The sequence below is a fragment of the Hippoglossus hippoglossus genome, chromosome 5 (assembly GCF_009819705.1).
Source record: "Hippoglossus hippoglossus isolate fHipHip1 chromosome 5, fHipHip1.pri, whole genome shotgun sequence".
Lineage (NCBI taxonomy): Eukaryota > Metazoa > Chordata > Actinopteri > Pleuronectiformes > Pleuronectidae > Hippoglossus > Hippoglossus hippoglossus.
The window spans coordinates 19,860,719-19,871,966 of NC_047155.1; the positions used below are offsets into that span (position 1 = coordinate 19,860,719).

Consider the following 11,248-nt stretch of genomic DNA (forward strand, 5'->3'; position numbering starts at 1 on the left):
ATCTGTTCCTTACTGTCAATTTGTCACAGCAAGAACAGAGGTATCGCCATCTAGCGGCGATAATATATATATATATAAAATACAAATACAAATATTTTGCCATTTCTTCCTTCTACTATTAACTTTAAATTAAATGTTAGATATATAATTAAACCACTGTTTCAATGGAGCCCAGCAAGTAATATAACAGACAAATCATGCTCTTTCTGCTCTTGTTTTTGACTCTTTTTGACTCTTTTATTATTGGTATAACATTTGTGTCTTTTAAAAATTGATGAATAAAGTGATGAAGTAAGGGAGGAACTTATGGACTCATTGAGCTGAGCAGGCACACAGCACTTTATATTTAGAATTAAATATTTACTTTTTAAGTGCCACAGGTCTTCTTCTATTTTATTATAATTTGTCTCTCCTGTTACTATACATTATTTTGTAGATTTCAAAATTTTTACAACAGGCAGTGTATTGTGTCTTCTTATGTTCTCCTCTGTATTCTTTTGTGTGCCCTGCACCAGCGAAATCTACATATCCATATGTAATAATAATGTAACAATAACATGTTGTGCATTCTCCAGTTGTTATAGTGCTTTTTGACCACTAGATGTCAATGCAACACTGATTCTGCCATCTGATGACTGATGAGGCTGGTGAATGGGCCCACAGTCATTTCTGACAGGATGTGGTCACAACGCTTAACGGTCTCTGCCAGCTGCCTGTAGGTTTTGTTGGTTGGTGAATGTTCTTCTCATGGTGTTCAGTTTGTGCTCATATTTAACATGGTAGAGTCCCTCGTTGTCACAATAAGGCAGAAGTGAGCACTGCTCTATGCTACACTATTAACCAGTTGTTGTTGGACTCTGCCTGTCTTTGCCGTCCCTCTGTTGTTCCTCAAACACACACAACTGTTGGACTCGCTTCCTTCCTCCTCATTAGTTTCCACCCCTGAAAAATAAAAGAAAACAAAAAGAACACGGACTGTCTGATGCCTCCAGATAGTTTGCTGACACTTGCCAAAACCAGGCCATCTCTCCATGTGTCTGGACTTATTTCAGGCTCCAGAGCAAAGGCTGTTATGTAATACCATGGCTGCAGCATTGTTTTTAGCAAAAGCCTATTTAAAGCATTATAAAGTAGACTCTGTGTAAATATATTATGTGTGTATAAGCACATTTTATCTTGGCATTCTTTCACACACCTGAGCTGTGAAGCCACAGAGCAGCCCTGTCTGAAAGATATTGTTACATGATGCCGAGACGACTAAACATACTCGTGTCATTAGTCAAAGTTGTACTGTAACAACCTGAATTTGAGAACAACTCCAGAAAAGGTTGGGGAAGGCCAGGTTGTTTTTCTTTCTAGTTTTAATGACTTTCTCAAAAACAGCCTTTCAGGTTCCTCCCACCGTGTTTGAAACCTGAGCTCTTCTGAGCTGTGTTTGGATTTTGGTGGAGCGTCAGACTTCTTGGCAGGAGCCATGGTGGCTGTGGTGGTGGTGGTGATAGAGCCGCCTTTGAGAATAGGTTGGTCTCTTTATCTTGAGTCACACGCAGCTGCCTCACGCTGCCCACTGATGTTTAATGATGCCGTTTATTTTTAGACGTGAAAAGCTCCAGTCCTAAAGGTTTCCTCTCCTAGTACGACTGAAAAGCTGTGTGCTTTAGTTCAGTGTTTAGAACAACATGTTATGATATCATGTCAGGGATGGTAATAGGAATGCTTCCTTATGTAACCTTCTTATCCTTGGCTACCATGAGTTTTCACTGACCGCTCCAGTACAGAGACACTTGGAATAAACAGTGAGTCCATGGAAACAAAGTCTTAAATGTTCTTTCCGCTTTCAGACATCAACATATTGATGAAAAAAACCTCCGCAGATGTGAAAACCATATAAGGTTTCTCATGTGGTGTAACTTATTAATCACATACTGTATGATCCAAATATTGATGATGGATTATTGACCAGTTTAAACACAGAAAATCCTTTGTTCTGATAAGCCTGAGCCTTTAAACATTTTGACTGTGTCTCAGTAACTTCAAAAAGAGAAAATCCTGGTGCTCTTGTGAGAACATTGTTTACAGATAATAAAGAGAAACTAACTTCTCAGAATAAAGGCGCAGACGGATCCTTGTGCACCGAGGAAAATCTTTTAAACTACCCCTTTACTAGTACCTGCACATGATTAGTTCACATGTTCCACAGTGAATGGGCAGTGGGCACACTCCCCCCTATTGTGCTCTGATGTGGAAACTCTGAGGCCGACTGAGGCACGTGTGTCTCTGCTGCTCGGTGAGAATTTGAGAGGAGTTTAGCTGCTGCATGGTCGAGCCAAACCTTTGACTTTCTGGCAATGGAGGTCGATATTAAAAAGAAATGCACAGAAGATGCTTTGTCATATTATATGACAAGAATCACTGCACAAAAACATCAGATCATGTACTATACAGGCGTACTAGAAAAACAACACTGATTTTAAAGTAACTAAAATGCTATTACAAACACTGCTGCAAGCATGGCTATTGATATTTTGATCTCCTTAATACTATGTGTGTATCTTAAATCCCTCTTTCTCTTTTCCAAGGGTTTGTCTGTTTCATCATCGGTCCATCTGCAAATGAAAGGATAAAGTCATATTTTCTACCATAATGAAATATTCCCTTGTCAATTTTTACAATGCAAGAGTTTATAGTGACTGTAATTATTCCTTACACTACAGACCATGAAGACAATGTACAGTATATCCCTGTCGGTGAATAGGCTGATACTGATATTGTTATATACAAGTTAAAATACAACAAACAATATATTGTCCAATAATAATATATTTTATAACATAGAGATATAATATACAAAAGAAACTATGAAACTGATGTTTTTCATATAAGATACGTGGTGAGATTTCTGGTTTTCTGTTTCTACATATTCTTTGTTACTTGTCAGTCAACATAGTGATATATCTTCGGCTGATACATCAGATTTATTGTTTTGTCGGTCTAACTTCACAGTCTTTCACAGTCATTCATTTATTTAGCTGAAGCTAACGTGAGGCTCAGTAAATTTGAATTCACCAAAACAGTAGGATTCCTCCAAAGTAAGAGTCAATTTGGAGCCAAATCCCCCCCTTTCTGTTTCCATGCATAGTTTGTCCTTGTACAGGCTCGGCACGGTGACAAAACGTTCACTTCTGATAGTAAGACTGTAACTTTGAAATATGCCCAATAAGAAGGAATTTCCTAAACTGCAAAAACATGATTTGGTGAAAAAGAAGAGGAACTGAACTAGAAAATATAAATGTGTGGAAAAACAGAAATAAAGCACAAGCTGCAGCTGCTAAAGCCTCATTTTGCTTTATCTTTGGAGGAGTTACGGTGAGAGAGCGTTTCTGGGGGATTACTTTACAGCCATTATGAACAGCAGGAAAAACTGTAGAGAGCCATATTTCTGTCAGTGTACATATGGCTGTAAGTATTGCTTTAGGATGGACTTGGGGGGGGAAAGTGAACCTATTTTTATAAGCACAGAAGCTGCATTCACTTTCCTCTCATGTGTGTTTCATTATGGCTTTGAAAACTCATATATCAAAGAGGTGAGTGGCGGATTCGATAAGTGCTGCTAATTGGCTTTTACTTAAATACAAACCACATTTGAAGAAGACGTTGTGATTATGATTAATTAAAGAGTCTTTTTCCATGAAGTGTTTAGCCTTCGTATGTCATGAGTCTTTATGTAAACATGATGAATCCTCTGCTGACACATATTTAAGGGCTTTTTTTTCTTGTATAGCAGCAATAGTTATATAGAACACTGCTTCTCGCGCTGTTGAGGTGTTTCAGACACATCATGAGAGATGTCATTCTGTCTTACTGCACAATTGTCTTCACGATGTACCTGTGTCAGATACAATAATGGGGTTTTACCTGCTGCTAATGACTGCATTGAAGTCCATTGTTGCCTGTGCATTTAGTGCTATACCTCAGGCAAATTTCAGGTAGATCACCTGAGGCTGTCCAACAGAACAGGTTCTCGTGGTCATGCATGCCTGCCTGCCACTGGATGGGAGAGACAGATAACCGCTTAAAAGCCTGGGGGGGCAACGAGGGCTTTTGAAAATCCAGCCCCACATTCCTAACCTCTCTTTGGGCTGTAAACTGTGGAGACCCAACCATACAACTCCTCCTCCTCCTCCTCCTCCTCCTCTTCCTCCTCCTCCTGTGTTTGTTTTCTGACTCCCTCCCTCTGCCTCAGAGTAGAAGAGCAGCCTGACAGGGAGATACCAATCTCCAACCACAGGGGAACTCATTCAGCTCAGTGCAGAGAAGCTGCATTCAAGATCCCTGCCTTCCCCCCTCTGCATTGTCTGTCAGTGGAGCAGCCTGATGTGGAAGGGAGAGGTTGGAGGGGGTTTAGAAGAGAAGAGAGTGAGAGCAGCATTTTGTAAACCAGCTGATCAGACCTGTGGTATTCTGCCACAGAGGCAGAGAGGAGGAGGAGAGGGACTGTGACTGGGGAAAATAAGAGAAGAGAACGCCGATGAAGTCTTTTTGAGAAAATACAAAAAGAAGAGTGGAAAAATAATTATCTCCTTCCTTTCATGGGAAACTCATTAGAAGAAGGGAGCTCTGTGGGAAGATGTGAGAGCAACTGGCAGCAGGGTGGAAATCTGAGGAGGAAACACACAGAAAAGGACAACCAGTACCGTTCTGGATTTAAAGAAAACCCATCAGTGAGTCGACAGAGGGTTGAGGATCCCACCGAGAGGACAGAGGAGTGATGTCTTGGCTGTCACCTGTGTCATGGGCCAAATGGACGTGGACGGCGGTGCGAGGGGGAGAAGAGGAGGATGAAGAGGGGAGGGAGGCCAGCGAGGAGAGCGGACAACGTGGAGAGAGAGAGGAGGAAAGAGAGGAGGAGGAAAGAGAGGAGGATGAAAGATCTCAAGGCTTCAGGCAAGTGTTGTGCGGGGGCCCAGGGAACCACTGACACTGTGGGTTCCCCCAACAGGAGGGGACATTTGTACGTTTGTGTTTCTATGTTCACCTGTCAGGGTGAGGAGTCTCAGAGATGAGATTGACAGAGAAAGACGTGTGTGTTGTCTGGTGTTGACACACACGTTGTGGTATGGTTGGTCTTTAGACTGTAACAGTGGTTGAAATGAATGTTTTTCTCAGCCGGTACATTTCTGTGGATTTGACAGAAACAACACACACCCCAGTCAGGTACCAGTCAGGTACAATTCAATTCAATGATGTAATCACTGGAAACACAAAGATGACACATGCTCCAGACACTGTGTCATGTGGCTCTGTTCCTGATCACATTATCATCCTGGTCATTGTTGCTCTACTTCTTTTGTGCTCACTCTTTAAACACATTTTATTGATTGACTGCTGTGTGAAGTCAATTGTCAGAATCCATGTTTACTCTGTTGTTAATCAGTTGTTATATAACCAGAGTAACGTCAACATGTGTGATGTTGCTTCCTGAAGTTAAAGCCATCGCACTAATGCTGAAATCATAAATCGGCATGGAAAAGACTGAGAATATATATATATATATATATATATATATATTACAAACTGTTTTCCCAGGCAATGCTCACATCTTTATTTAAAATTAATCGATCACTTATTTCTAGAATGTTATAAATCATGCTGCATGGTGCTTACAGTGGAACAGGAAATAGTAGGCCGTCCTACTTCCTCTTTCTCTTTTACTCTTTCTCTACAACTATATATTACTGTCTCCCCGTCGCTGACATGAAGTGAATGATACATGACACTAAACACATTAAATTGTGTGTATTACTACATTCAATATATTTCTGGTTCACATGCAAAACATGTTGATAGCTGTGAGGCGTTAGGTTAGAAAGATAATTAGAAAGATAATTCTGTAGACCTGAACGATTGTATTTCATGACTTTTCTCTGATTGGTGATTGAATACTGGATAGTTTTACCTCCTCATGTCTCTATTCTAATGAAACTATGTGACAAGGGAACATCTGGATTGCAGCCTGTGATGAGGGTTCACAAATAAACACACATTTACATTTCAGGGTCACAAGCCATGATGCCATGAATCCCATAGTATGGAATCAAAAATGTGTCTGTATATGAATTAATGAGAGCTACATTTGTCCATATACATGCACAGTCAAATGCAATTTGTGCATTTCTGTCTATGCAGGTCTGTTACAGTTCAGTTAATTCACCCTTTTGCTTTTGGGGATCAGCAGATTTAGTGCGCCCTGTGTTCTCAGTATTGTAATGTGATTCCTCAGTTATGTAAGGATTTTTCTGTCCTCCTCTCTCATCTCATGAACGTTAGGAAAGTTCACGCGCTAACTCTCTGACTCTCTCTCTGACTGCCACAGCTCTGACTCAGAGGGGAATTTTGGCACCCCTGAAGCTGCAACCCCTGTCCACGTGCCTGCGACCAACCTGGGAGAGCTGGAGAACAACAACACCGATGCAGAGAAAACAGGTGAGGCCACTGCTTAGTAAATCAACTGTAAAGGCAGACAGACTGCCGACGTAAGATGTCCAAGACGTAAACACGCTACAGTAGCACCTTGAACAGAATAGACAGACAGTGTCACTCCTTGTCACTCTTCTGATGTTGCACAAAAGGCTCAGACTTCACATGTGTGAATGTATTGGTCTGTATCATTAGACAATGAGAACATGTTCCTAAAAATATACATTTAAATGTTAAAATCTCTGCATATATGACCTCCACTACCGTTTGTGAACTGTGTACACGGTGTTTCAGGTTTACCATGCCACAGTAATTGAATACATATGCAGTGTGCTGTCTCAGGAATGTACCTACAGAATACATTTCAGCTTCAATAAGAATTGACCTGCCTTTTTTTTTAACTACAAGCTCAGTTACTCATAACCAGTGAAAGAAGCACTCACACCTCCTATGCATTAAATTCCATCAAATGCACAATGCAATGATTGATAACATATACCTGAGGTTACCTAATAGTTAAGCTGTCCTGCCTGTTGGTATGTAAACTGGTATGCGCACTGAGTAGGAATTTTGGGTGGGTTTTGGGTGTGTTGATGGCGGAAGCACTGTCACTGTCAGTTAAATACTAACAGCAGGAGTCTGCAGCAGAGTGTGGGAATGGCCTTTGCTCTGGAATTCAACAGGTTCAACAAAAGCTTTGGTTGGCCCTGCTTTGTGCTGGTCACTGATAGAGGTCACAGTGAGGGGAGTGACTGAACAAAGACCGTTATCAGGCTGGAACCATCAAGTAGCCTTTGGAGAACAAGCTTTATAGTGAAGCTGCTGCAGTTCTGATAGGGTTAAAATCTTCTGGTAAAACAGCTCCAGCGACATTTTACAAATGTGTACGTTGCGCAGGTCAGCCAGGATACAGAGAGAGGAAGGCGTTCATGTTTGTTGCAAACACAAACATCCCTAACCCTGCAGCTGTTGGAGGAGGAGGAGGAGGAGGTTCGAATCCTGTCAGCCAGGAGCTGAAGTGACTCTATAAACTTCTTTGGATATAAACATGGTGATCCCTGTGTCTGTGCCCATCCAAAGTCTCCATCACTGCATCAGAATCAGTCTACACATGATGGCACTTTATAAATATTTAATAGACGGTAGAATACCATGTGACAAAAAGTCCCCAAACATAAAACCTGATAATGTGAACAGCGGGATGCTTGACATTTCTCATTTCAAAGAAAACAAATCTACTACGATGAACAGATATATGTTGCACTTTTTGTGCAGAAAAAATCTTTACAAAATGGTAGACAGATGCAAAACAATGCTTTAATAGGCAAATTAGACCTTGGGATCAGTGTATTTTGCAGCTGAGTTAGTTTAATCTTTGCTGTGACGTGTTTTGCCTCTATGCAACACAGAGAGAACAAAACAACCTCTTTAACAAACATTGTATAGACTATGTGGATACAGATGAGGACGTGTTTGAATGGGCATGTCAGATGGAAGGTGCACTTTGAAAATGACACTCAGGGAGACATGCTACTGTGTGTAGAAGTAGGTAGAAACACAGCAGGCAGAGCTAGTCTCTTAGCAACATAATATTACATGAATATGGCGGGTATGACGGGCACACTGAAATATGTTGATGTGTCAAAAGGAGCCCTGGAGGTAATTATTACACTATCACAGCCGCTGTCCCTGCTGTCCTCAGTATACAACACAGGGTGAAAAATAGAGCTATTTATGTAGTATTTTCCAATGTTCTTCTTGGTATGTGACGGCCTTCATAGTAAGACGTCGCCATGGCAACAGCAGCGAGTGGAACAGTTGGCTGGCTAGTAACCTGCTTTCAGAGAGCCAATCCGATATCACTTTCATCAGAGTTTATGTTCTGATTGGAGAGGTTGCTGTTTGCAGCTGAAGTGTTTTAATGTTTTTATTTTCAGGGTTAATTCTGGTGTTTTTCTTTCTCTCATTTCTTCTTCAGACTTGGATCAGGACGAGCACCTGATAGTGACAGCTCCTGTCGACGATCACAACAGTTTTCTTAGACACAACATGGGTCAGGATGAGCCTGTGGTCCCCATGGGGGACCCACTGGAAATAAACATGCAGACACTAGAAGCAGAAAAAACAGATGCTCTGGGCTCCATGCTTGTTCCTGATTCCTCCTCAGTGAAGGAAACTCCTCAGCAGGCCGAATGCACAGTGCCTACCTCTGAGGCATCCCGGGACACAGAACCCATCCTACATGCAGACCCTGTCCTTGATCTGGCTCCAGCTCAAACTCCTGCCCTAATCACAGCCCCAGCTCCTGCCCCAATCTCAGACCCAGCCCTAATCTCAGCCCCAGCCCTAATCTCAGCCCCAGCCCTAATCTCAGCCCCAGCCCCAGCGCCTGCCCCAATCTCAGCCCCAATCTCAGCCCCTGCCCTGATCTCAGCCCCTGCCCTGATCTCAGCCACTGCCCCGATCTCAGCCACTGCCCCGATCTCAGCCCCAGCCCCAATCTCAGCCACAGCCCCAATCTCAGTCCCAGCCCTAATCTCAGTCCCAGCCCCAATCTCAGCACCAGGCCCAGCTCCTGCCCCAATCTCAGCCACAGCCCCAATCTCAGTCCCAGCCCTAATCTCAGTCCCAGCCCCAATCTCAGCCCCAGGCCCAGCCCCAGCCACAATCTCAGCCACAGCCCCAATCTCAGTCCCAGCCCTAATCTCAGTCCCAGCCCCAATCTCAGCCTCAGCTCCAGCTCCTGCCCCAATCTCAGCCACTGCCCCGATCTCAGCCACTGCCCCGATCTCAGCCCCAGCCCCAATCTCAGCCACAGCCCCAATCTCAGTCCCAGCCCTAATCTCAGTCCCAGCCCCAATCTCAGCCCTAATCTCAGATCCAGCTCCAGCCCCAATCGTAGCCCCAGCTCCTGCCCCAATCACAGCCCCAATCACAGCCCCAGCTCCTGCCCCAATCTTAGCCCCAGCTCCTGCCCTAATCTCAGCCCAAGCCACAGCTCCTGCCCCAATCTCAGCCCAAGCCACAGCTCCTGCCCCAATTTTAGCCCCAGCACCTGCCCCAATCTCAGCCCCAGCTCGAGTCCTTGCTTTTGCCCCAGCACCAGACCCAGACTCAGTGCAGAGCAGTGAACCTGCACCCAGCCAAACTCTGAAGCCCCCTGAGGAAAAACCTTTTACTGTTTCAGAACCAGAGTGCAATGGCCTCCCCAAACAGATGGAGCCCATTCGAAAGACTAAAACCAGCAAATCTAAGCCTCCGGCTCTGAAAATGACGGCTTCGCTGGACGAGCTTGGACAATCAAATGAGGAACTAGAACTTCCTGGTCCCAATGCCACATACAACTTTGACCCTGACCAGCTGGATGTGAGCTTTAACCCCTTTACCAGCGGTGGACCAAAAATCCAAAACTCTCCTCCCCCATGCAGTTCAGACTCTCTACCGAGACTTGAGCCACCTGGTAGCTCATTTCCTGTTTGCGAGGCCAGCTCAGCAGCAGAAGCACAGACGATGGAGCCCTCATCCGAGACAAAACCTGTGATTCTGGAGTTCGGTCTGGATGAGGGGCCAGTCAGTAAACCACCTCCGAGGAAATTAGGTGGAAAAAAGACAATCAGTAAACTCACAGCTAAGAAGCAGAGGCCAAAAAGACAAGAGGCTTCCAGCAAACCTGCACCAGAACCCATAGAGTCAGAACCAGTCCCTCAACCAGAACCAGAACTAGAACCAATTTCCCAGGCAATATCAGAACCAGTTTCAGATCCTCTCCCAGAAACTTCTTTGCCAGTTTCAGACTCCTCCGCTCCATTGAACCTTGACGACGTTCCTATTCCTAAAACAGGAACATATAACTTTGATCCCAACCAGTGGGATGACCCGAACTTCAATCCGTTTGGCACTAACAGCAACACGAGCAGCTCTCCTGTGCTCCCTAAGGGGTCTTACAGCTTCGACCCAGACACATTTGATGACTCTGTGGACCCTTTTAATTCCTCCAAAAGCCTGAGCACAGAGGAATCGTCCAGTAGCACCGCTCAGCCCGAGAAGAAAGTGAAAGACGAAGTAAAACAGAAAGCTGGGCCCTTGCCTGGTGAGAAGAAAGTGAGGCAGATTCCCAAGAAAAGCAAAGAGAGGTTAGTCTACAGAGATATGCGATTGAATTTCCATCCATATGCTTGCATTCCTTCTTTCTTGCCCCAGAAGATAAAAGATATATATCACATATTATTATCTATATTTAGTCAGTGAGGGTGTCTGGATGCATACCAAACAATGCTTTGAACACATGACAAACACTTAACACTGCATACTGACCATTGATGCAATTCCCATATAGGTTATAAATAGACTGTTGAAAGTGCGCATGCACTGTTCAAACTAGCTTTTCCAGGTTTGTCGGCATCTTGTGTTTCTGCTCAAACCTTAAACTATCTGCTGAGTATCTAACATGTTGAGCTGAACACGTTTGTTTCTTCCCCCTGTTCTTTGTTCCCTTATGAAAACCCTCCCCATCCCTCGCTCTATCCCCCTTCATCCTTCATCCTTCCTCCTCTTGTCTGTTGCGCAACCCCCTCAACCTCTGCTTTCGCCCACCTCTCTCGGCCTCAGGAAATCTGAACAAGTCAAGTTTCTCTGTTTTCTGTTGTAAGTACTCTCACTTTCGACGCTGCCTCTCACGCATGCCCCTTCCCATTTTACTCCCATCGTGACATGTGTCGTGTCAGAACTGAGCTTTGAGGGAGCACGTGTCTCCCTCAGTGTCCCCCCCCAA

General features: G+C 43.9%; 1 protein-coding gene across 3 annotated transcripts in view; it reads left to right on the forward strand.

Moving 5' to 3' along the window:
* The first annotated feature begins 4,308 nt into the window (after positions 1 to 4,308).
* tacc1 (transforming, acidic coiled-coil containing protein 1) overlaps positions 4,309 to 11,248 on the forward strand; it is a 13,404-nt gene continuing 6,464 nt past the window's right edge. The window contains exons 1-5 of one of the 3 annotated variants that reach the window (XM_034584848.1): positions 4,309 to 4,944; positions 6,374 to 6,483; positions 8,456 to 8,763; positions 9,028 to 10,610; positions 11,086 to 11,121. In XM_034584848.1, the coding sequence (XP_034440739.1) occupies positions 4,769 to 4,944; positions 6,374 to 6,483; positions 8,456 to 8,763; positions 9,028 to 10,610; positions 11,086 to 11,121 (2,213 nt within the window). In that variant the 5' untranslated portion in view covers positions 4,309 to 4,768. Of the gene's footprint in view, positions 4,945 to 6,373; positions 6,484 to 8,455; positions 8,869 to 9,027; positions 10,611 to 11,085; positions 11,122 to 11,248 lie in introns of all 3 variants that reach the window. The other 2 variants (XM_034584849.1, XM_034584850.1) reach the window with 2 other exon arrangements.